The sequence below is a fragment of the Antechinus flavipes genome, chromosome 1, assembly GCF_016432865.1.
Source record: "Antechinus flavipes isolate AdamAnt ecotype Samford, QLD, Australia chromosome 1, AdamAnt_v2, whole genome shotgun sequence".
Classification (NCBI taxonomy): domain Eukaryota; kingdom Metazoa; phylum Chordata; class Mammalia; order Dasyuromorphia; family Dasyuridae; genus Antechinus; species Antechinus flavipes.
This window is the reverse complement of record NC_067398.1, coordinates 52392699-52419021: the sequence shown is the minus strand read 5'-3', so window position 1 is coordinate 52419021 and position 26323 is coordinate 52392699. Positions and strand designations below refer to the sequence as shown.

Genomic DNA, 26323 nt, shown 5'->3' with positions numbered 1-26323 from the left:
AGACATTTTAATTTCTAGTATGGTAAATATCTATGGATATAATCTACATAAACAAAAGCTAATGGGGAATCCTCACTAATTTTTTAAATATCAAAGGTTCCTGAAATCAAAAAAGGTTTAAGAACTGCTGCTGTAGTCTAACTCCACATTTTACAAATGAGGGAAACTGAGGCCCATAAAGGTTAAATTGGCAGAGTCGAACTCAGCTTCTAAGCCCAGCATTCTTTCTATAAACTACATTACATTTGCCTGGAGTAGTCCTTTGCTTTTGTGTCTCCCTACCTGATGAGCTTTCATATCCATAAAAATCCAAGGCTGGATGAAATTAAGCTAAACACCCATTTCTTCAGTTTGGCTTTCTATATCCAGAAAGGGTTCTAAAGCCTTCATCCCAGGGGGATTAAGTGTACATGAGAAGAGTGGATCATAGGGCTTTTCAGATGGATTCAGTATTCTGTTCTAGAAATTAAAAACGTGTGTTGTAAGACATCCTATGGTCCTGGCTGGGAAAGGGGAATTCAAGCCCAATGCTAAGGAACGTTAGCTTAGAAGATATCAAAAACAATGCTTTCCTACCAAATTTAGTCCAGGATACACCAAACCTTCCCCAACTCTTTCTACAGCCTTGAGTAACGGACCATTACCTGTTGTTTTCCATGGGATTCCATTAAGACAAACTACCAACTGACTCAGCCCTCCAAAATCCTTTCACATATAAATAAACTTAGTGTGGTCCTCCAAAAGTCATGCTTTACCATTTTGACTATATTATCTCCACTCAGGATTCTACCCTGATTTCCCATTAACCTCCAGGATAAAATAAAAACCTTTCTATTAATCATTTAAAGCCCTTCAAAACCTTCCAGCCTACATATCCAGATTATTTCTCTTCCAGGCTTCTTTGCTATTTTCTGCCTTGGTACCTTTATACAAACTGCCCTCCCATCCCTGAAATCCATATTCTTATCTCTCCTTACTCTGAATTTTGAACTTCAACTCTCAACTCACTGCCACTGTAAGTTTTTCTTTCCTCCTGTCTCAAATCACTGCATTTGTATTTTTCTATTTTCTATGAAACTGCTGTTTCTTCTTCCTCCCTCACCCTCCTCCCTGGAGCACAAGCTCCTCGAAGCCAGGGATTGTAGCAGCTTTGTAACTCCAGGACTTGGCATTTAGTACCAATCATCGCCAGGTGAAAACTTTTAGTTGGCTAAAACTAAGAACAAACATCAAGGAGGTCATATTGGCAGGTAGGCACCAGTTTAGTCAACTGGCATTTATTAAGTGACTATTGTATACCAGACACTTTTGCTAAGCACTAGAAAAGCAAAGCAAAGGAGAAGATAGTCCCTGCTCTCAGGGAACCTACAATCTAATGAACCAACCGGGGTCTGCCAATGTCAGCAGGAACCTTAAAAATAATGGCTTGGGAAGAGGCGGTATTAAAAGGAGTTTTTTCTCATCAGGAAATCCAGTGGTAGGAGTTAAGGTGGGACCTGGGAAGAAAGCAAGGAAGAGATGGGCGGCCCCAACATTCCCAGTAGTCCAGCATTAGGTGAAGCAAGCCATAATTCAGCTGATGCTAATTAACACTAATCTGTCTGCCTCATCCCTTTGGGCTCCCAGCCCATCCACACTCACAGCATCTCATCTCCTGATCCAGCTGGCAACCTTCTCTGTTCACATTAGCAGATGCCACGGGGAAACTGTTGAAGCAGCCAGACGAGGCTTGTGCTCAGATTTTCTAGCCAGCCAGAGGACAGAGAACAAGGGGATGAGAAAGGCAAGCCATCATCTCAAGAGCTGATCTGGTGTGACCAGCTCCTGACCAATTCCCCTACCTGCCAGTTTCCTTCCTTACTTCAGCCAGGGCCCTCACGTCTTGTACACACTTGACCTTAAGATTGACTAATGCAAAAAGAACACTTTATTAACAGGTAGATACAAGTATCTCTGTCTCATTCTTTAAAAGAAAAAGAGAAAAAAGTCCATTTATTTCAAAATCAAGTCCCCTGTTAGAACCCCGTTCTAGGCTATTTAACCTTTGCACCTTATTTCACCTTCTTGCTGGCTGGCTTGGTTGAAGAACCTTTGGGGCTTTTCCCAGTTTTCTTGAATACTTTAGAGGCTTCAGGTTTCTTTCCTTTGCTTCTGGGCTGATCTTTAACTGTGTCGGATTCCCTCAACACTTTAGATTGGGAGGTAGAAGACTTGATACCTACATCCAACTTGCTCTTGTTCTGAGCAGTCGTCTTTGATTCATCATTTCCCTCTTTAGTTCCCCCAGCCTTTCTGACTTTAGACATGGCAGCTGCCCCTTTGGATTTCACTTGGACGTTGGGTGATCCCTTTTGCTTTCTGGTCTTCAGGGGTGCTTCAGAGGCTGCCCGGAGTTTGGTTTTCTCTGCTTTACGATCCTCTACTACTTTCTTAGGTATAATGGGAGCTTTTTTCTTGCCCTATATTAAAAAAGGGGAGAAAAAACATAAGTTTGGTTGGAAGGAGGATTGGAAGCCAAAACAAGCATTTATTAAGCACTTACTGTGTGCCAGAACTGAGCTGAGCAAGAACCATGAAAGCTTAATGAGATGGGACTAGAAACAAGTTTTTTCTGAAGCCAATAGTTTCATTTTCCTACCTTGGAACTTTGAAAGAGGAGGAATTTAACCTTTGTTCTGGGTTATAAAAATGTGCATTTTTGGAAATTGCACGATCAAACATTTCCTGCCTCATTTGCAGTTTAGGAATGAAATTCCAACGTCAGGACTTAGCAGGAAACTGGATCCGTTCCAACATTCCTCACGCTCAGGCCCATTTAGATGTTACCAGACAGAGCTGTATATTTTGATAGATTTTTATTTTTTTTTATTTTTGGGGAAAGGGGTGGCCAAAGATAGAGGGAAGAAGGGAATGGGAAGGGGATCCAGGCCCTACAGTTCAATCCAGTTTGGGGAAGCCTTTGAAAGCCAGGACTTTGTTCTACTTACTTTGGTAATTTCAGCCTTTGGTTTCATGCCCTTGGCTTTAGCTCTCACCTCTTCCACATCTGTTGAAAAAATGAATAAAAAATTGAGAAGCAAAACTTTGCCTTAAGAGATATCTTTTCCCTTGTGCTTTAAAGGGACATAGGACTAACTCCTTCCCAAGTCCACTGGAGGAACGAACCAATGACTTCACTCAACTAAGAAGCTGTGGCTAGGTTGGTGTTGAGGGGGTTCAGACATGGATACTGTGCCTGAGCTAGACTAGCTGGACACTGGCAGAACTCAAAGTCAATGGGAGTCAATCGCAATCTTCCCCTTGGATAGGGAATGTTTCATTGTCTTTATATCCTAGCAACTAGTAACAGTGCCATATACACAGTAGGCACATAATAAATGTCTGTTGATTAATTGGTGATCTCCTAAAGGAAGCCTTCCCTGATCCTCTTGATTATTAGTACTGTCATTATCACATGGATATTTATCTGTTTACGTGAACCATATGAGTTCCCTGAAGTTAGGTACTGCTTTTCCCTGTGGGTTCTGTGTTGCTAGGGCCCAACCCAGCACTGTACAAATAATAAACATTTAAAAAATGTTTGTTGAATCAAAAACTGAAAAGAGAAGGAATATTGGGAAGGAGAAAAGGAAGAGTATAAAACCGTTTAGCTGAAGGGAGTCTTAGAGTTCCTGCATAGTTCTAAGTTCTTCATTTTAGAGTTGAGGAAACTTAAGGCACAGACAGGAAATGACTTCAGCATGGAGAATCAGGAATAGAATGGTCTCCAGGCTCCTAGATCAGTGATTTTTCTATTATACCATATGTTGCCTCTTATTTGTAGCAGTCAAGGACTAGGGAATAAATCAAATAAATCTATCTCCCTCTATCAATTATATTAGAGATTTCAATAATATCCCCCTACTACCACCCATATAGTAGAGAGAGAGAGGAATGGCAGACAGAGTTGAAAGGAGGTGGAAGATGGAAAGGGCACCCATGTGTGCTCAGCATTCAGTGACATGAAAAGTTTAATTGCAAATGGTTTCTTCATTCATCCCAAGAATCACTTGGGATCCTATGTGTGATTATACCAAGTGTTACATGCAGATGAGAAGATTGGCCATCATTTTCCAATAATTTTCCCAAGGACGGCTAGAATTTTCCTGGTCTATCTAGCTATACCATCATCTTGGACCAATTGTCTTTAAGGAATGACCTATGGCAACTCATCACCATGATGGGGTTCCTGAGATCTTTCTTGGATTTTAATAGAACTCCAGGCTCTTTATCTTGGAATTTGATCTCTAATTATTTTTTCTTATGCTCATCTATATAAATTTATCAATTACTTTTTAGTCTATCTACAGACTCAAGAAATTATCTTACAATCTATACCCATATACTTAACTTTTTGCCACCAAAATAAGTATATCTTAGTGGTCCCCAAATAATTTTTCATTGATGGGGAGCCACCACTATGTTTTAAATTCCTAAGAGAGGACTAATAATTAAAATTGCAAATTGGGGAAAGGAGAGATGTGGTAGCAAAGTATCAGCTGTTATTTGAAATGCTGTTAAAACTTGGGGGCAGAACACAGGAACAGCATGGCTGTCACTAATGGTCCCAAATTGGCCTCTACATGCCAGTTCTTCAACCTTCCAGATTAGACTACTGATACTTCCTTCTGGTTATCTATCACAAGCCTGCAGGCAAGGATCAGGAGAACTCCTCACTACGAGTTGGGGAACCTTAGCCTTGCACCCACTAAAACCCTTCAGATTGCCTACCTTTTTTGGCTCTAGCACCTTTTGGTTTTGAGTCCTCCTTGGCCATCCCCTCCACAGTAGCTTTCTTAGCCTTCTCAGGAACCTTCGTCTTGGTTGAAGCTTTCACAGGAACCTTCTTCACTGCTGTAGGAACTTTCTTCTTGGTTGCAGGAACCTTTCTCTTGGGTGAAGCTTCCCTGGCTACCTTCTTCTTGGATGCAGGAACCTTCTTCTTGGGCAAAGCATCTTCAGACACCTTCTTCTTAGTTGCTGGAACCTTCTTCTTGGATGAAACTTCCTCAGACAACTTCTTCTTAGTTGCTGAAACCTTCTTCTCAGATGAAGCGTCTGCAGACACCGTCTTCTTGGTTGCAGGAACTTTCTTCTTGGGTGAAGCCGTAGTGGCCATCTTCTTCTTGGTTGCAGAAACCTTCTTCTTGGTCTCAGCCTCTGAAGAAACCTTTCCAGCTTCACTGGTCTTAACGACCTTCTTTTTCTTGGGTTTGACAGATGCTCTTGACTTTTTAGTTTGAGTCACTTTGATTTTATTCTTGGTCACTAACTGTAGAAGTAATTCAATAGGTCAGTACCAATTTAAAAAACTCAGAAAACTCTCATGTACCCAACAGAATTACCTATCAAATAAAAATCTCTTTATTGTGATAGAAAATTCAGAGCTTATAAATGCTAGCAGCTAGAATTTTGGAACTGGAAGGAGACTGTCTGGTACAATCCCTTGTCATAGAGAAGGAAGCCATAATCCAGAGAAGTATGAAGACTTGAACACAGCTATAACAAGTAGGAGAGCTGGGCTCCACAAAGCTGGTACTCTGACTTCTAATTCCGCTGTACCTAATTCCCCTGTACCATGCTGTCTGTCTCTTTCTTGAAGTGGTTTTTGTATCTGGAGTGGCACTGGAGTACACACAAGGGTGTTCCTCAACAAAACGACTAACCTGGCAGAATAAGTCTTTGGTGTCTTTCAATTCTATCCTAACATGTACCTCCTGAACATCCTGAACATGGGATGATATCCAGAAGTTGAATGGCAAAAGCCCAGAATTCAGAGCCAGAAGACCTGACTTTCAAAGATATATCTGAATGCCCCTCAATTGGGGAATGGCTGAGTAAGTTATGGTATATGAATGCCATGAAACATTATTGTTCTATAAGAAACCACCAGAAGGATGATTTCAGAGAAGCCTGGAGAGATTTACATGAACTGATGCTGAGTAAAATGAGCAGAACCAGGAGATCATTGTACACAGCAACAGCAAGATTATATGATGATCAACAATGAGATGATTCAGACCAGTTCCAATGATCTTGTGATGAAGAGAGCCATTTGCACCCAGAGAGAGGACTATGGGAACTGAGCATGGTTCACAACATAACACTTTCACTCTTTTTGTTGATGTTGTTTGCATTTTGTTTTCTCTCATTTTTTCCCCTTTTTGATTTGATTTTTCTTGTGCAGCAAGATAATTGTATAAATATGTATGCATATATTGGATGTAACATAAAAAATATATCTGACAATTGAATGCTATGATCTGGGTAATTCATTCAACTTCTCTCTTCAACCCCATTCTCCGAGCTTCCATTTCCTCATCTGTTAAAAGCGGGAACCACTGCATAAAGAGTTTTGAGACTAAGGAGGTAACATATATAGAAACACTTTGTCCAGTGACAAATACTATGTGTCGTGTCATAGTTAGATTGCAAAAGTAATTTTATTTCCTCTTTTAACAGAGCAGAAGAATGCTATCAATATAATTTACCTAGATTTGAGCATGACATCTGAAGATAAAGTCATATATATTACTCTAAAAAAATGGAGATAATTAGAAGGTTAAAGGATTAGATTTGATTCCAAACTGGTGGTGTAGTCCCTGGTCATGGATAACTTTATGTCAACTTAGGAAGTACCACATGGCTATCTCAGGAATTGGCACTAACCCTGTGCTACTTGATGTTCACCAAAAATGTAGATTGAGGGATGCTTTGTGTTATGGTTATATGTGCAGACATCACAAAGTTGGGAGGGATCCCAAATATGCTGGATGATGGGATCAGCATTCTGCCCCCTCTCCACCAATTCCCCCCCCCAAAAAAAAATCTGCACCAGCAAAAATATGAGGCTGAATTAAATGTGATGAAATTTGATAATGACAAATATGGTAACTGGGTGGGGCAATGGATAAAGTACTGGACCTGAAGTCAGAAAGACTCATTTCCCTAAGTACAAATCTGGCCTCAGACATTAGCTATATGACTCTGAGCAAATCAGTTAACCCTATTTGGTTAGTTTCTTCATCTGTAAAATGGATTGGAAGAGGAAATGACAAACCACTCCAATATCTTTGCCAAGAAAACCTCAGATGGGGTCACAGAGAAGAGAATGCAATTGAAACAAATAAACAATAAAACTCAACTTCATGAGTATAGAATGGAAGAGGTATAGCTGGACAGTAACCTAGCTTTTAAAAGGCCATGGAAAGTTAGTGCCCCAAGTTTGATGTGAATCAATAAGATATGGTGATGGAGACAGCTAAGCAATGTTTTTAAGCAATAGTCTTACTGTAATCTTTCCTGATCAGGTTACATTTAGGATACTAAGTTCAGCTTTGGATGTATCATTTTTCTATTTGGGGAAAGCACTGGTAAACTGAAGGGCTTATCAAGGAGAGCAAACAGGGTTGTAAAGGGACTCAAGTCCATGCCTTCTACAGATCAATTGGTGGAACTTGGAGTTTGGAGAAGACTGGGGGGCAAGGGAAGAAGATCAGGTTATCACAGGGAAGAGAAATCAGACTTGCTCTTTGACCCCAGACAACAGAACCTAGAGCAATACATGGAAGATGCAGAGAGGCAGATTTAGGCTCCATTTTTTCAAAAAAATTACTCAGAACTATCTAAAGATGAAATGGACTTTTTCAGAAAGTAGCAAGTTCCTGTCAGGGGAAGCTATCAAGTCAAAGGCTAGGTGCAAATATGACATAAAGGGAATTCTTTTTGGCATAGGCTAGACCAGATGGCCTCTAAAGTCTCTTCTGACTCACTTTCTCTGATCATTAGCAATATTGCCAGAAAATGCCAAGATATTAGTTGAAAATGGCTTGTAGCATTTTCCTTCCCAGCAAAATGTTCACAGAAAATGTAAAAGTAGGAAAGTCTTTGAAATAGATGTCTGGTAATAGAATTTCAGATATTAGGAAAGGGAGTAGCTGGAGAAAGATTTTTAGATGGTAGGGATGGAGGGTAGAAAAAAGAACCTGCTTGTTATCCCTTGATCAAACCATGAAGGTAGCGCCTAGTTCCTAAAGCCAGCCTCAATGGTACTGTCCTCCCCTGCACTCAGTGCCACAGAGAAGAGAGAAAACTGTCTTTCACAGGTGGTTAAGTATTTTGATATTGCTTCATGTAGAATGTGTATGTCCTATAACTCCCCCTTTTCCTAGCTTTTGACTCCTGGCACAGATTACCATTCTCATTTCTATCCCATCCCATTCCATCCCAATGGCTGGAGGCATTTAAAAATATTTCCAAGGATCAAAAGAAATTTTATCGCACAACAGACAATAAATGTAAAGCACTCAGCAAGCCTTAAAGCAGTCATACATGTCAGTTATGATTATTGCAAGAATAGCCAGCCTAGACTTCCCCAGCTGGCTCATTTAATCTATCAGTGCCAGAGGCCACCAGATCTAGGCAAGGGAATAACTGACCAACCTTGGCAGAGATCATGCACTCAGTACAGGGATGCCCTTTCAGAACAACCCTGACAGATGGCCATCTAAACTCTTTGAATGGTGCACAGATGGAAAAGGCTCCCTTCAGCCCAAGAGAGAGACCCTTCTATTGATCATAGGACTCCAGATCTAGGGCTAGAAGGGACAGCAGGGGCCAGCTTCTTCACTTTACAGATGAGGAAATTGGAGCTCAGGAAAGTTAATTGACTCACTGAAGATCACACAAGTAGTGTCAGGGGTGATTTGAACCCTTGTCTCCTGAATTCAGGCTCTCTCTGCTCTCCATCACCTGGTGAGTGACTCTACTTAGGTTCATCCTGAACCTAAACCAACTTGTACATTCATATTAATCGTACACCTGCCCCTTTGGAATCCCAGAAAATCAGATTTAAAAATGGAAGAAACCTCTTTACACCGGAAGGAGAGAATCATGTGCCTACGACATTCCTTGGTCTCAGTTTTTTCATTTGCCACATGAGGGAACTGGGACCCCAATCTCCAAGATCCCTCCCAGTCTATGATCTGATGATTTTATACCATCTTGTCTCCTCCCTAGGGATCCAGGAAACTCCTGGAGGACAGGTACACTCTTATAATGCATGCTGAAAGTCTGGCAGAGATGGAAGAGCAGCTCTCCAGAGGAAGGAGACAAAGAGATGAGACTTCGGGTGGGAGGGTGGGGGGGATTTAGAGCTGCAAGGAGACGAACTGACCTTACTTTACAGAGGGGAAAACTGGGAGCTGGATAGGAGAAGGAACTTACTTTGAACCTTCCCCTAGCCCCAGTAGCTGTAGAATTCCGTGGTCTCACGAGCACCCCATTACTAACCCCCTTGGCCAGGGCTTGTTTCAGCAGATAACGGAGTCTTTTCATATTAACAGCCGGGTACATTTGGCGAATATAAAACTTGATCGCTGCCACGGAGGTGCCATGTTTGTCTCCCTTGGCCATCAGTGCTTCCGCCACCATTTGGAGCGTGGGTGGGTGACTTGGAAGTTTTGGTTCCACACTGGTCTTTCCTTAGAAAGGGAGAAAAAAAAGTGGAAAGGTGAAGAACTAACCATGCAGATCCTCTACTCAACCAGTTCCCACATCTCCCTATCACTTCTAGGACAGACTCATCAATTGTTTCCCCCACACACATTTTTAAAGATCCCCCAACCTATCTTTTTAGCCTTGCTGAACATCCTTCACTGAGTGATCTTGACCCCTTTGTTCCTCTGGGTCAGTGCATCTCCTGCCAGTATGCATTGCTACCTTTGCATTTGTCACCAATCAGTCCTTAGAGAAACTAAATAAGTATTCGTTCCTTCCAGATGGCTGCCTAAAGCTTATTAAAACCTCCAGACAGAAACTGGGCCAGTTCTACATATTTAAAGGGCAGTGAAAGATTCCTCCTCTCCAAAAGTCTCTCCTACTAGCCCCGGTTCTAATGCTCTTACCAATGTATTACTTCACTTAGTTTGTAAATGCCTGGAGGAGGAGGACAACTTCAGAGATTTCTGTTGAATACCATATAGGACTTGCCACATAGTTTAAAGTCACAGAATCCAAGAATATATAGTCACAAAGGGACTTTCATCACATATCATGTTCCCAGTTCCCGCTTCATCTGACAGATAGGGAAACTGAGTTACAAAGAGAGGAATTGATTTCCCAACTTCACATAACAAATTAGAAAGGAATATAGATTTAGAGCTGAAAGAGACTTTACCAGCCCAGAGAATAATCCCCTAGGAGATTTTATACACAACCCTCCCCATATATATATTATATTACACACACCTTACATATATACATTTTATATATATATTTATATATATATCATATATACACACGCCCCACATACATATATCATATATATACATAACCCACACATACATATGTATATATTATACATTATATACACACATATACATACACATATATGCATGTATATATACACACGTGTGTGATATATATATATACACATATATACACACATATACACACACACATATATATGTAGTCACCTGGGGAGATAGGATTGGACAAGTAGGATCAGGACTTCCTCTGAAGGAAAAAGCCTGGTCCAGCTAAGTTGTACAATGCCAGTTCTGGAAGTTGTTCTTAAAAAGCTTTTCGCAGGTACTGCCATGCCAGAAAGTCTTTCCCAGTATGCAGTATGAAGGGTCTCCTCAGATTTATTTCTCTTTATGGTTTCCATTGTGTAGTATCATGAAAGAGCTCAGGTCCTAGCTTCAATACTTCCTAAGTGACCTTGAAAAAAAATCACTTAGCCTTTAGAGCAGTGGTTCTCAAACTTTTATTCTCAGAATCTCTTTATACTATTAAAAATTGAGAATTTGTTCAGAGTTTTTTTTTAATATGGGTTATATGTATAGATATTTACCAAATTAGAATTAAAAACTAATTTTGAATTTGTAAATTCTCTGAAAGAATTTCAGAAATCTCCAGGAGATTTCTATAGACCACACTTTGAGAACCACTGCTTTAGAGCCTCAGTTTCCTCATCTATACCATGGGGAGATTAACAACCCTTAGAATTTTTTGAGAGATTGTTTTATTCATACTAGCATCCCCAGAGTCTAGCATATAGTAGTGCTTAATACTTGTTGATTCATTGATTGACCTAGACTTTGGGGGCATAGAAGGTAACCCATTTTTAACCTGAAAGCACTTTACAATGGGATCTCATTAACCAGGGTTGCATTGGGCAAGAGGCCCACCTTGACGTGTCTCCCAATTCTTTTTTGCCGATTTTCAAGCACAAGTGGAGACAGAGAAGGATCAATGGAACTGACGATCGTGGTGGGAGAGAAGATGATAGAATCACAGGACCAGATCTGAAGCTGGAAAGGATCTCAGAGACCATTGAGCCCACCCACCTCATTTTACAGATGAGAAAACTGAGGCCCAAGGAAGTTACATGGCCCCAAGTAGGATGTGGGCTGAATGTAGTTTCCAGATACATGCCTACAGTCAAGTCCCCATGGCCTTTCCCCTCACTCTAGGGGTTTCTCCTTTGAAAGATGCTATGGAAGGAGATTAGGGGCCTGGGGCTGGAGGGGCAGAATTATGTTCTGTAGTATGGCTGAGAGAATGCTTGTCCTAAAGGCAAGTCCTGGGTTTGGGTCATAGACACTATTGTTTCTGACACTGTGCTAAATGACAGAAAGTTCAAAAAAGGCCAAAATACAGTCCCCTCCTCCAGGAGTTCACAATCTAATGGAAGACAGAACAACTATTTACACTCCAGATGCATGCAGAGTAGATGGAAGGTAATCCCAGGGAGAAGGAGCCAACAACTGTTGAGGGGAAGGGGTAAAAGGAGACCTACAAAATCTCCTATTGACAGTGGGAAGGGGATTTTGAGCTGTTCTGAAGGAAGCTAGGAGGCAAAGGTGAAGAGGGAGAGCATTTTGGGCATGAGGCACAGCCAGAGAAAACAAATGGAGTCAGGAAATGGAGAGTCAGGTAGGAAGAATGGCAAGGAAGCCAGTATCACAGCTTGAGGAGGTACATGAAGGGGAGTCGAGAATAAGAAGCCTGGACAGACAGGAGGGGGCAGACTGCAAGGAAGTTTGAGAGCCAAATTGTAGTTTTTATGTTTGCTCCTTCAGATCATGGGGAATTTATTGAAATAAATAAATGAGATGACTCAGTGTCATTCATAGGATAACTATTATCATCATTAGCTATTATTGTTATGGGGGGTAGGGATGGGGGTGGTCAGAGAGGGCAAGTGATTTCAGTCACAAAAGTCGTTAAATTCTGGGGACAGAGTTTGAACTGAGGTTGTCTTGACTCCAAATACAGAGGCAGTAATCAGGGCCTCGAGAGGACAAAGGATTAAATCCAGAAAGGGCCAAATCTCAAAGCACCGCCCCGAGAGGAAGATGGTACTATTAGGATCCCAGGACCTGGGATGGGGGAAGGAATTGAGATAATCCACTACAATGGAGTTCACCTCAGTTTTGATGACCCAGGCTAACTCTAGGGTCTCACAGTGGGGGTATCAGTAGGATCCTTAGCTAAAGGGGAAGAGAGAAGGGAGGAGGGGAAAGAAAGGAAAGTGAAGAAAGAGGAAAGGAAGGGGAGGAGATATTGTATTAAGAAGGGCAAGAAGGTTGGACTCCAAAACCCTGGCAGCTTTCATTGCCCCAAAGAAAGAACACCTACCATCCCTGCTGTCTCTCCCTCCTTGCCTCTCTCCACTTACCTGGTCCCCCAGACTCACTGGGAGCATCCAGAATCTGGGTAGAATCAAAATCATCTGGGGGAGAAGTAACCGTATTGGAAATATAGGTGGAATTGGGAAAACTGGGAGAATTCTGATTCAGATCACCACTGTCATCAGAGGAAGACAAATGTAAAGGCTGAAGCTCATCCTCAAAAGACATCCTGAAATCCCAGCACGTCCAGAGCTTGACTCCCTCGAGCAGAATAATAACTGATCCACCTAACCCCAAGCAAGCCCCAGCCCGCCTCCAGGCCTTATATAGTGGGGCCTGGCCCAGGTGTCCCCACAGCTGGGGCTAATTAATCTTCTGATTTATCAGGGTTTCTGAAGAGCACTGGACTGGGGTTCTGAAGAGCAGATGAATGGCAGTCAGCAGGGTGAAGGAAGGGCCTCGGGGCATGGCCCATGAGGGCCAGCTGAAGGAAAATTGGATGGTACCTGGAGAAGAGGAGATTAAGAGAGAAGAGGAGATCAAGGAAAAAGAGTGAGAAGCAGGGCTAGGAGAGCTGCCTTCAAGAGCTGGCCAAAACAAGAGAACTGTTCAGTTCTGCACAGAAATATTGTATCTAGGATATACTGTAACCTATTTAACATGTATAGGACTGCTTAACATCTGGGGGAGGGGGTGGGGAGAGGGAGAGGAAAAATCGGAACAGAAGTGAGTGCAAGGGATAATGTGGTAAAAAGTTATCCTGGCATGGATTGTGTCAATAAAAAGTTATTTTAAAAAATGGGAAAAAATATTGTAACATATATATATATATAGAGAGAGAGAGAGAGAGAGAGAGAGAGAAAGAGAGAGAGAGAGAGAGAGAGAGAGAGAGAGAGAGAGAGAGAGAGAGAGAGAGAGCTGGCCAAGAGGCATTTTTTAGCAACAGGGACCATGCTAAATACTGGGGACACAAAAGTCAAAAAACATCTCCTGCTATCAAAAAAACCCCAAAGTCCAGGGAGGAAGCAACATGTAAAAATTAAGTACAAACAAGATGCAGATGGATAAACTGGGGATTGCCAGTGAAGGTGCGTAGCACTAACGGGGACCAAAAGAGGCTTCCTGTGGGAGGTGAGATTTTACCTGGGACCTGAAGGGAGATGGAGAATCCAGGAGACAGAGAGGAGAGGGGATGACATGTGGTCTGCAGTCTGGAAACGGAGTGTTGTGAATTGCAGGATGAGTGAAGGTGGTGTAGGGAGACTGGAAAGATAGGAGAACTTAGGGAGATTTAGGGAAGGCTTTGAAAGGCAAACAGGAGGTAGGAGCCATTGAGATGTATTGAGCTGGGATATAAGGGAGAATAGGGTTGAAGGCAGACAACTTTTTTCTTCTTTTTTAAGTGATGACCCTTTGGAAGAGGGATTAGACTAGATGCTAAAAGGCTTACTTAATCATTTTCCAAATGATTGGAATCACCTAAAAGTAGAATGCATGCATAGAATATTGTTCTCTAAATTTATTGAATTTATTTTATTATTTATATATATTTATAATATATATTATTAATAAAAATAATCATAAGCTGATTTTAGAAGTCCTCAAAGATTTACATGAACTGATACTGAGTGAAGCAAGCAGAACCAGAACTACACTGTACACATTTACAGCAAGTTTGTGTGATGATCAACTGTGGAAGATTTGGTTCTTCTCAGTTCTTCAGTGATCCAACACAATCCCAATAAACACTGGGATAGAAAACATCATCAGCATCCAGAAAAAGAACTATGGAGATTGAATGTAAATCAAACACATAAAATGTTTACTTCTTTTTTTTTTCTTTTGTGGTTTTTCCCTTTTGTTCTGATTTTTCTCTATCAACATTATTCATAAAGAAATGTGTATTAAAAATTAATATATATGAATAACCAGAAAAATAAAACAATTAAAAACAAAAGAATGCACGTCTAAATTGGAGGCAGGCTCCCATCAAAAGAGGCATTCAGCCAAAACCTGGATAATGACTTATTGGGTAGGACACAGAGGATATTTTTGTTCTAATTGGACTCTAATGGTCCCCAAGGAGCCTTCTGATTCTGATTCTTGGATTCTAAGACAGAAATGCCCCGCAAGAGTCTTAACTAGGTATCGATGTCAATTGTAGAGCCTTGGACGTCAGTTTCCTCATCAGTGAAGGTGAGCTGATCTCTGGAGTCCTGGGCACTTCCTCAGTCTTCCCAACTGACCTCCTGTCTCTTTTCTAAAAAAGAAAAGCCTGAGGTGTGTGACCTCCCTTCCTGGGAAATTGAATTTTGAATGAGCATCACTTAAGAGAGCTGACAGAAGGAGTAAGAGGGATGGATCTCCAAGAGGCAGCTGAAACACAAAGTGAGCTGAACTGAGAGTCAGAGTGGGTTCAGTGCCTACTTAGTATTTTCTCAAGGACTCAGTTTCCTTATTTATAAGCCGAGAAGGTGGGAATAACTGACCCATAAGGACACCTCTCCCCCTAAATCTATAATCAAACTCAGACACCACCAGATCTCAAACCATAATGTAAAACAGTGATTATCAAAACTGTTTGATGCAGTGAGGTGACAACTTTCGCCACTGTATGATTGAGGACAAGTCATTTAATAAAATGTTAACAGTGTTAATGCTGTTGTTGTCAATATTTCATTATAAGGACAATATTAACAATAAGAATAGCTAACATTTATATAGCACCTATTATATGCTGGGCAAATAAGTGCTTTGCCTTTATTATTTCATGTGATCTTTACAACTCTGGGAAGTAGGTACTATTATCCCCATTTTATAGACAAGATAATTAAGGCAAAAAGAGTTTAAGTTCTTGCCTAGGATCACACAACCTCAATTTCCTCAACTGTAAAATTAAAATCCAAGGTCGCTTCTAGGTCAAAATCTATGATCCTATGGAAGATAAGGCCTCAATAATACAGCTAGGAAAGCAGCTGAGGTGGGAGCAGATGCTAACAAATGTAGGGAGGTCCTACCAAAGTAAGAAGATTCTGTCGAGACAGATAGGAACTAATGAAGAAACTTAACATTATTGTCTCTGATGTCTGAGTAATTTGCCTCTTCCACGGCAGTCATGCCCTTTCTCCCTAGTTATTTAAGCCAGGTGGCTCATAGCTTGTGTTCTACATAGTGAACCAGGTTACGGCAAACACTTCATTTCAAAGAGAGAAAAACAGAGAAAATAGGAGCTCAGTCACAACTCCATCCCAGGAAAAAGTGGATGAGAGCCATGGTATGAGGTTGGTCCGAAGGTCTGTGGGCTTTCTGCTCAATACTAATACCTTCAGCTCCTAAAGGATTGACACCTGTGAACAAGTGTTCTCTGCGCCCTCCCCGTTCCTCCTAAGACCACTGCGGGAGAGATGGCAGGAGAGAAATGGAGGCAGTGAGATCACCCTGTTGGTTGCTGGACCAGAAGAAAAGAGATTCCCTCCTGCTAGATTCTCCTCCTGAGAGAATTCCTGGGGCAGGAATGGTCAGCTTTCTTTCAGCTGCAAATTCCAGACTGGACTCTAATATTCTAAGACATTTCTCTACATCCCAATGGAGTTGGACCCAGACTCCAATATGTCCCCAGGTTCTAATATGTCTCAGCCTAAGAGATTTAGGGAGCACTCAAGTGCAGTAGATCATCTTATCCTGTACCTGCCTGACACCTAATAGCTGTTCAATAGATGCTTGTTAATCAATTGATTGATTGTACCAGTCTCGCCCCTTTGCCCCTTTCCATTGATCTTCTGGGAAATAGTATAGAAACCAATGGGTTTGTGTGGGGGAGGAAAGGAGACTTGGATGGAAAGGCAAAAAGAAGGAATTCAACAGTGCTTGCTGAATGAATGAATGAGATCTGGGATGGCTAGTTTGTTACCAGCTGTGTGACCTTGGATCGTCACCAGTACTTACTAGGTGATTCCGTAGATCCGTATGAGGTTAGAGATTTTCTTCCAGTGACAGGGAGAATGAGCTTACCGCCTCTCCAAAGAACTCATTCCACTATTACCTAGACCTTGGTATTCGAAAGTTCTTCCACCTATTAAACTAAAATTGCCTACCTCCAATGTCCACCCAACAGTCTGTATTCCCTGGAAGATCACAGACTGAGATGAATCTCTTGTCCACTAGCCTTTCAGATATCTAAAGAGAACCATTGTGTGATCTCTCTGGGAAGCTCTGGGATCCTCCTTGCTTCCTCAGTCCCAGTCCACTAGATGAAGCGGTCCATTCAGGGTTTGCTGGTCTGCTACCCACTGGACCGCTCCACTTGAGGCCGGCATGACAGTCCAAACACCAACTGTTACCACGGGCAATGGTCCAGCCCAGGAGATCATGAAGAAAGACTTGAGGTCAGCATCCATAGTTAGCCAAGTGATGATAACCACTGATTTCATACTTTCCCTGTGGGTAGATAATTTAGAGATGGGGAGGGAAGAAAATACCACCAGACATTTTGGAAACATGGAAGAGTCCTTTTTAATGTTCACATGCATGTCTTTTTGTTTTCCTCTGGGAACAATAGCAGCCAAACAGAAACCGATGAATAGCCATGACCATTCACCAAATGAAACCCCAGTGATATTCCAGAGGCTGCCATTGGAGGGGGTGTGAATAGATAGGAGCTCACTAGGGCCATCCCCCCAAGGACTGCCCCAATTTCCCCAATAATCTATATTCCCAGAATTCTCTCCTCTGTCTGCCAGGGGCCCTTGGAACTCTCCATGTCTGTGACCCCTGGAGGATGGAATCAAGTATCAGGGGAAAAATGTGATCTAATTGAATCCCGTCTCCCTCCCACTCCACTAAAAAACAAAACAAAACAAAACAAAAAAAAAAAAAAAAACTTTGAAAATCTCAAAGAGTTGAATCAGACATTAGTGTGACTATTATAGACTGGATCATCTGACCCTGAACTTCAAAGCTATTTCAATCTCTGTTCATTCATTCATTCAGTTAACTTGCAAAAAGAGTTTTATTTGCAATATCAGTTTTTACTAAATACTGAACTTATATGGTTTTTAAAGTTCCCTCTGGATCTTTGAGAAGCTGTAGATAATTGGGAATAAGACAGTAAATATTTTACAAAAGCAAAAACAAACATTTCTCCCCTGGGCTGTGGCCATAGAGGGAAAAAGGAAGGTCTTTGGGTTTCTGAAGCCTGAGAGGAAAGAAGGGAGTCAGAAAAATCAGGAGAAATAGCCTCCTCCAACACCCACATCCTCCAATCCCTAAGCATTTCTTTCCTCCCCTACTTCCTCTGACCTGTCTTTTGGTTTTCTTATTTTCTTCTTTCTGTAAACCCAAAAAGCAACACTTAATGTTTAAGGTGTAAGAACACCTGCTAAATTCCCTGCTTTGCTCAGAGACCCACCTGTTTCCAACTTTCATTGAAGAGCCATCTGACCCTAGTGAGCAGAGACCAGAGTAACTAGAGAAAAGGAAGCTGGGAAAGGACCATTTAGTTGTCCTATTATCTCCCAAGCTCAGTTTAAAAATATACCAGGGATATCTCAGCTCAGCCCAGCTCCCTTACTCCTCTCGTTGTCTCAAAATGAGTCATCTCAGAAAGAAGAGGGAAAATGTTTGATTTATGAATGCCATAGTATCCAAAATCATCCAAATGTCATTTTGTGAGAGCAGTTGGATTCCTCAAGCCCTTAACTTGTTCACTTATTCATTCATTCATTCATTCTCATTTGTTCATTCATTCATTTTCATTTGTTCATTCATTCACTTTCATTCATTCAATAAGCATTAATTAAATACCTACTGATGGCCCAGTCTTGTGCTAGATGCTTATGTCTAAGCTGGGTCATTTTTCCTGAGAGTAAGAGTTCATATGTTGCTGTGAAGTGAATGGACTCGGGCCACCCACCCCCCAAAGGGTTCCAGATCACATTAACCTGTCAGAACCAAGGATTTTAGGATCAGATCTCAAAAGGTGATACTGGTGTCTGCAGCATTCAGACCATACAGAAAAGTATCTGGCTGGTTTTGAAAATTGGGGGATAATTGGAGGGTTTTGATTTATTTTTTTTCCTTTTGTTTCAAAATTTGGGTACTGGGTAAAGTCTTCTTCTGATGGACAGACTGCTCCTAATGCTGTCCAGTCACTCTCGATGGGTAGCTGTGAATCAGGAGTTAGGGGCAAGGGTGACATTCCTAGAGGTGAGCTCGTGGTGACCTTTGGGGGGTCTCGTGTGTGCCAGATGTAGACAGAGCCCTTCTCAGAGCTTATGCAGGAGCAACCTGGCTGGTCTCCGTCTTGGAGACTGTGGCGGAGGCTTCATCATCACCCAGTGGATTCTTGCCACAGCAGAGAGTGGTGATCATGCAGGTTCGGAACTAGAAAGGAAAAAACAAAGATGGCAAGAGAATTCTCTCTTCAGAGAACACTTGGCACAGGGGCTGCCTTCAGCACAAGCAGGTAGCAGGGAATTTGTCTTTGGTTTTCCCAGCCTCCACTCTCTGCCTCCATGTTCCCTGCTTCCTCCAAAGACCCTGGGGTCTCTTTCTTCTTCCCCCTCGGGAGCTGTTCTTCAAAAAGGGGTCTATAATCTGTCGTGCTGAGGTTAACTTCCTCATATAAATGAATTTAGGATAAGAGGACCTAAACACCCATTCATTTAACCGTAAATAAATGCTATTAAACCAAGGCAGGCAAAGAGTAGAGTCTCTAGAGTTGGGAGACCTGGTTTCCAATCTCACTTCTGAGGCTTACTAAGTGTGAAGTGTTGGGCAAGTCACTGAAACTTCAGTTTCCTATGGCAAAATGAGAGGCTGCTGGACCAGATGGCTCTGGGATCCTCCTCTCCTCTCCCCCCCCCCAACCTAAAAGAGCTTTGCCATTAAAATAGTTCCATGGCAAACTCTCACATTAGAGCACGATTTCTTGTCACACTGTGAATCTCCATAATGAGGATAGATCAAATGAGCCAAATGAGAACTGCAACCAAGGCCATTGAAATCATTTTTAGAGATAGAAACATCAGTTCAACCTCTGAATTCTGGAGATGAAGGAGAGTGGAGCAGACAGGTGGAGTGACAGGTGAAAGTGACTTAACTAATTGGTTTTAAAGGCTAGTCTGGAATCCATCCTCATTCTCAGGCACTTACTGTTACTTCTGGTTACCTCTATTGCCTAACTCCGACAGCAAAGTTCATCCTGACCTCTATTCTCCCCTTTAAACTCTCTAGCTGAACATTTCCCTCCTTCTCCCCAACCCAGGTACCTGCTTGTTCATCATGATGTAGATGACTGGATTGTAAATGGATGAACTCTTGGCAAAGAAAGCCGGGAGGGTCATGAAGATTGGGCCAAAGTCAGAACCTTGATGAGTGAAAATGTAAAAAGCCACAGAAGCATAGGGCACCCAGCAAATCAAGAAAGCGATGACCATGATGATGACCATACGGGTGACTTCCTTCTCAGCTTTCTGGGTGGTAGCAGACTCTTGCTGCTGGGCTGCAGCCTGGAGAAAACATTAGATTATCTTTTGAGACTGTCCGCCACTGAGTAACAATCATTAGTTTATCTTTTTGAGGCTGTTCACCATTGAATAAGGATCATTATGTTATCTTTTGAGGTTGTCTACCATTGAGTAATAAGCTACCTTTCCTGCAAAGTCCTTTCTTTCTCCCATTACTTTATGACAGATTTTACTGCTACACATTTTATATCCACTTCCCCTAAAAAGTGTTACAAACAATAGATATTCAATAATGACTGGCCAGTTGTATGGTTGGTTGAATGGTTGACTGAATGAATCAAGAAACAGAGAAGAACAAGAAGGAAAGGGAAGAGAGAAACAAATGTCCAGGAAGGTAAGGTAGAACAGGGGGAAGGGACCGGGTTATGAAGATATACTTAAATGAGAGCCTTAGGAAGTAAAAAAGCTATTCAAACCTCTTTGACTGTGAAGACCAGTTGTCCATAGCAGAAGAAAATGACTATCAGTGGAATGGTGAAGTGAACCACGAACATGTAGATGACGAAAGACTCATTGTTGACATCAGGGTGGAGAGTATAATAGTCAATTCCACATGAACATTGCATTCCCTCTGGAATATACCTGCAGGAAAACCCCATTCAATTGCTGGACGGCATTGATAAAATTAACCTGCTATTTCAGAGACTAGGAGAGAAAGTTTAAGGAATAGTGGTTGTCTCCACTTTGGTGAAGGGGCATTTCCCTCATTACCAGTATTTCACATTTTACCACGGTCATTGTCAGTTTTAGTTACTGAGTCCTTGGTTGCCCACTGCTCCGGGTACATTCAGCCATACAATAAAAAAGAGCAACTGCTGGCTAAAGGAAAAAAGGGGTAAACAGGAGGGAAAACACTTATTTCTGGGTTCTGATTTCCAAGGAGATCCGCAGGAACCCACTGAAACAAAAATAATATCTGCCTGCCTATAAGGGATCTTTGAGGTGGAAGGAATTAATTAATCTTGGAGAAGAGAAGACAGAGAAAAATCTCCTCATTGCCAAAAGGTTATTATTAAAATAAAAGGAATCAACCAATCACCGTAGAGAAAAGGTCAGTGGGGTTATATTATAGCAGAAGATGGAAAATTATCAGCAGGAAACATTGTTGGATGTATGCCTAATGAACTGGGGGAAGGCTTGGTATTTATTTCCTTCAGCAAAGAGCTTTGAAAATTGGATTGATCAGGGAATGTCTCTAGAATAGTTTTGTCTTTTGTTTTATTCTAGAGGTGATACAACTTTCCTCCTCAGCTTCTTCTTCTTCTTTGAAGCTTAAGACTAGGTGATGGTGAGAGACACATAGCTACCTGGATCATAGACCTAAATGGGCATCTCGCACAGTTTGCCCATGCAGATAGACACTCAAGGTCAGAGTAAGTACCATGGGATCTGAGCTAAAGAGGATTGGGCTTTGGTCCCAGCTTAAGTAAGGATTAGTAGTTAGCCAAGGTGAAAGGAGGCATCTTAGATTTTCCATATTCTACAGGCCTCTGGTAGAACCACCCAAAATATCTGTTCCAACCTTGGCGTCCAGTCAGATGGTACTTCTTCCATCTTACTCCCTATATTCTTCCCAAGGAGGCAGTCTGATGCAGTAGAAAGAAGCTGTATTCAGATCAAAAGGATCTGGATTCAAATCCTATCTTTTCTCTTTACAAGCAAGACAAATCATTTAGCCTCTCTAGACACCAATTTTTTCATCTATAAAATGAGGGGAGTGGACTAGATGATCTGAAGGAAATCTTCCAGCCTTGATCCTATGCGCTTTGATGAATTAATGTTGATTTTGCTCCCAAGGAACATCCATGAAGGGACAGGATGAAAGGCCCTCTCTCCCTCCACTCAACCAAGAAAGCATCCTTAGGTATCCAAGGGAACTATCTCTCCTCCCCCAGCCTCACCTCCTTGCCTCCCTCTCTACATTCCACTAACCTGGACCAGCCCAAGAGGGGTGGAACAGAACAAGCCAGAGCCATGATCCAAGTGAAGGCGACACCCATGATGGCATGGTTCTCCCCAAACCTGAAGTTGCTCATTGGCTTGCAGACCACAACATATCTCTCAATGGCCAAAACCACCAAGGACCAGAGGGCTACTTCACCTGTAAGACACAATGGGAGACATTTCCTGTTTTAGAAAACCCAGTAGAAAAAACAGAAAAGGATGAAAAGAAGGATAAAGAGAGGAAGAAGAGGAAGGTTGGAGTCCAACACCCAAACAAATCCAGACATTCTCTTTGACTCTTTCATTATTATGAATAATCAACTTGGTGCAAAATTGTGCAAGAGGTGAAATTTATTTTTTCTGTCTCTTTTCCCCCCTCCCATCCCCATTCAGCACCATTCCCATTCCAAGTACTAAGGACCTCTCCTGTTGCCCTTGCTCCAACCCCTTAGCTGGGAGGAATCTGATAAGGTCACTCTCAGGGAGGTATTAAAGACTTAATTAGATCCTTGCTCAAAGATATTTGTATCTTTGAAGAATATCCTGGGAAAGAAAGGATAAAACTGAACCCAAAGGAATGGTGGAATTTCAAGCATCCTTGCAAGAAGCATTGTGGAGAGGGGAAGCTCAGGAACTCTTTTGATTCTCCCTCGGGCTGCACATGAGATCTAAGCATTCAGAGATTCTCTTGAATCTCTTATACCTTCATGATGTTCCTCTGCTGCCTAAGAGGCAGAGGTGGTCCGTTGTCCTATATAGAGAAGGCAAGCTGGAAGAAACTGAGACTGTCCTTTCAGGAGAACCTCCCCTGACCTCTCAGTTGGCACTCATCCAACCACACCTACATTACTCTATCCAGCTTCTGCCCAGAAGCACTCCAGGTCTAGAGGCCAGGAGAGCAGGGAAGATCCCTTTGCCTTATCAAACGTGAGTTGAGAAAAAAAGTTTGTATTTACAACCTGTAAATTTGTGCATCTAGTTAATTTATGTAAGATTTTTGTACATTGCCTTAATGTTCTCATATGACAGTAGAATACCAAAATTTGTAAATCATCCTAAGAGTTGAGAATTGTAATTCCCAACACATCATGGTGTAAGGAAAATTAAAAGTGCTGCAAGTAAACTAAAAAAAAAAAAGTAGCCCTAGGGCTACCTCAAGGACTGATGAATTTTCCAACTTTAAAAGTCTCTAAGGAGGAGCTAGCAGACCACTTATCAGAAATATTTATACAGGGGAATCTTCGGGAGTATGGGTTAGATGAGAGGTTCAATGAAGTCCCTTTCAACCCTCAAATTCTTTGATTCTGGGCTTCCAGGATCCTCTCTTTGTCTAACAGTCACAAAGTTCCTTCTAAATGCAAAAGTCTAGAATAATTGACACAAAGAAATAAGGACAGCATCCTGGATCTCAGAATACTAACAACCCATTAGGGGATGTAAGACAACACAGGCAGACCAAGCAGCCAGGTGTGGACAATTGGATTTGTACTCAGTGGATGTGGGTTTCAATTCTAGTTCTATTCCTCACTAGATGAGTGCCTCAGACAAGTCATTCTCTCTGACCTTCAATTGCCTCCTCTGTAAAATGAGGTTAGATTAGATAATCATCCAGATGTAAATCCCATAATCCCATAATCTATGGGCAACACTTGAGGCACACACTTACTGAATAATAACTCCCCTATGGATCTATTAAGGGCACTGGACCCAAGTCTACCAATCTAGGATCTAGTCCTGCCATTAGCCATTCTTGGGCAAGTCTCTGGGCAGGGACAGATGTCCTGGAGCCAGCTCTAACCAGCCAGCCAGAGCCAATGCTTACATTTTCCGTGTGATCATTTACATCTCAAAAATCGATAAATCAAGGCTTGCTCTTTTGTTTTTTAAGTGTCTAAATGTAAGAAAATAATTCAGGAAAATGCTACTAATACAGTTTAAAATTAAATGTGGCTCTGGTTGCTAAATGTTTGCCAGCACACCCTTGCCCTAAGTAAGACCTTAGTTTCTCTCACCTGTAAATAGAACAGATTGGAGTAGATGGTCCCAAAGTTCCCCTCCAGCTCTAAGCTGGAATCTTTTAAGGTCCTTTCCAGAATTAAATTTTTCAAACTGTGAATTAGCTCATGCTTCAAGCATTCCTGGCAAAAACGTGCATGGACGGGGGAAAACATTAGCACCCATTGTAGCTGTAGCTATGACAGATGCCATTACTGCTCTTTTTTGTCTCAAAATCATTCCCCTAAAGCATTCCATTCCTCTGAAAGGGCTCTTAAATACTCCCAGCTTCCTTCCCCACCCTAGAAATGAAATCTATTTGAGGGGAAGGGGAGTGGAGTACAACTGAATTTAAAGCCAAAGGACTTAAATTCAAATCTTGACTCTGCCTGTTGCTATTTATATAGCCTCACGTAAGTTTCTTCCCTTTTGCTTCACCTATAAAATAACAGCATTGATCTAAATCAAAGTTTCTTAAATTGTAGACCATGAACCCATAGGGGGTCACATAATTGCATGTGGGGGTTGCAAAACTGTGATTTGTTATTAGTAAATGTTTGGTTAGTATGTTTATTTTATATACCTAAATACCTTGAGTCACATAAAATTTCTCAGGTAAAAAGTAATTGTTAGAGGAAAAGGTTGAAGAAGCCCTGGTCTAAATGGATTTTTAAAAAATTGAGTTCTTCCTTTTATTGGTCTTCTTTTAAAAATATATCCCTCCTCATACCTAGTGAATCATCCCTTTTAACAACAAAGGTTTGAAAAGAAAGAGGAAAAAACAGTTAAGAAACACTAACTAGATTATGCTATTTTCTGTATCCATAACCCCCCACCTCTGTATTTAAGAGAAAGAGACCCAACTCAGTCTAGAATCTTAAATTCTACGGGTGACCCCCACTGACCCAAGTTCTACAGACAGCCCTGACCCTGGAGATCTCCTCCCTCTCCAATACTGAATGAGCTGAGAGAGGCTCTTCCTCCCTTCCCTCCAGAATCCCTTACCTCCTGTGGTGGCGAAGAAGCCTTCAATTTGACAGCCAGTGGTTCCAAAGACAAAGTAGCCATTAAGGGAAGTTATAAGGGTGGTGGTGAAACCACAAATTACCATGAAGAGATCAGCCACTGCCAAGTTCAGAAGGATGTAGTTCAAGGGTGTTCTCAGTTTCTTGTGCTGAATGGTGACGTAGAGGGTGAGGAAGTTGATGGGGAAGCCCAGGACGATCAGCATGAACATATAAGCCGCCAGGCTGGAAAACATCCATGGCTCGGCTAGATAGTATTGGGGCTCCTCATAGGGGCTCCGGACCACCCCAGTCTTATTGGAATAGGGGACGTAAAAGTTGGGTCCCTCTGTGCCATTCATGGCTGCAACTCTGCTCTTTCCCTGGGCCTACAGGGGATGGGCCACTAGCAAGGACCTTCCTCCTCTCCTTCCCAGACTGGGGCAAGAGGCTACACCAGCCACATTAGAAGGAGCTGGGAGCTGTGGCTTGAGGTCCTTATAAAGTGACCCCCTCTGGGTAAGCCCTCCTTCCATAGTGTCAGCACCCAGAAGATTCAGGGCATGATTAATCATCCTAATCCAGCTAGGTTGGCAAGCCCTAATTGGCTTCCCAGGAAGGCACCAAGGTGACTCTTGTCAACTAGGGAGGCGAGCCCTCTTGGAGTGGGAAGGTGTAGGCCTGAGACCCCCAAAGAAAGGGGCCCCCAGGGGGTGAGCGGAACTTATTAACAAAAAGCTCTGAACCAAGTGAGGACTCCTGAGATTGTGGTCTCTTGGCCAGAGAGTGGTCATTTTGATGCTTGAAAGAAAAAGACTCAATTTTTTTTTTCACATGTGCAAAATAATTTTTATTTTATTTTTTGTTTGGTTTTTTAATTTTAATTTTATAATAACTTTTTATTGATATAACCTATGGCAGGGTAATTTTTTTTACAACATTATCCCTTGCACTCGCTTCTGTTCTGATTTTTCCCATCCTCCCTCCCTCCACCCCCTCCCCCAGATGGCAAGCAGTCCTATATATGTTAAATATGTCACAGTATATCCCAGATACAATACATGTCTGCAGAACCGAACAGTCCTCTGGTTACACAGGGAGAATTGGATTCAGAAGGTAAAAATAACCCAGGAAGAAAAAAAAAAATGCAAATAGTTTACATTCGTTTCCCAGTGTT

General features: G+C 41.9%; 2 protein-coding genes across 3 annotated transcripts; both read right to left on the bottom strand.

The window, feature by feature from the left end:
* Positions 1-1909: 1909 nt before the first annotated feature.
* Positions 1910-12991, bottom strand: LOC127552225 (histone H1.8). Of its 2 annotated transcripts, XM_051982794.1 has the most exons (6): positions 12725-12991; positions 9265-9521; positions 5078-5311; positions 4771-5026; positions 2988-3046; positions 1910-2459 (listed from the first exon to the last, which is right to left on the bottom strand). In XM_051982794.1, exons 1-6 carry the CDS (start codon positions 12903-12905, stop codon positions 2052-2054), a joined length of 1395 nt encoding a protein of 464 aa, XP_051838754.1. In that variant the 5' UTR covers positions 12906-12991; the 3' UTR covers positions 1910-2051. The 2 variants fall into 2 exon arrangements, with proteins under 2 accessions (XP_051838754.1, XP_051838745.1); XM_051982785.1 differs by having other exon boundaries at positions 4771-5311.
* A 5711-nt stretch (positions 12992-18702) lies between these two features.
* RHO (rhodopsin) lies at positions 18703-25543 on the bottom strand. Its single transcript, XM_051975912.1, has 5 exons — positions 25148-25543; positions 22136-22304; positions 20620-20785; positions 19946-20185; positions 18703-19058 (listed from the first exon to the last, which is right to left on the bottom strand). The coding sequence occupies exons 1-5, from the start codon at positions 25506-25508 to the stop codon at positions 18948-18950; spliced, it is 1047 nt and encodes a 348-aa protein (XP_051831872.1). The 5' UTR covers positions 25509-25543; the 3' UTR covers positions 18703-18947.
* Between the last annotated feature and the right edge of the window lie 780 nt (positions 25544-26323).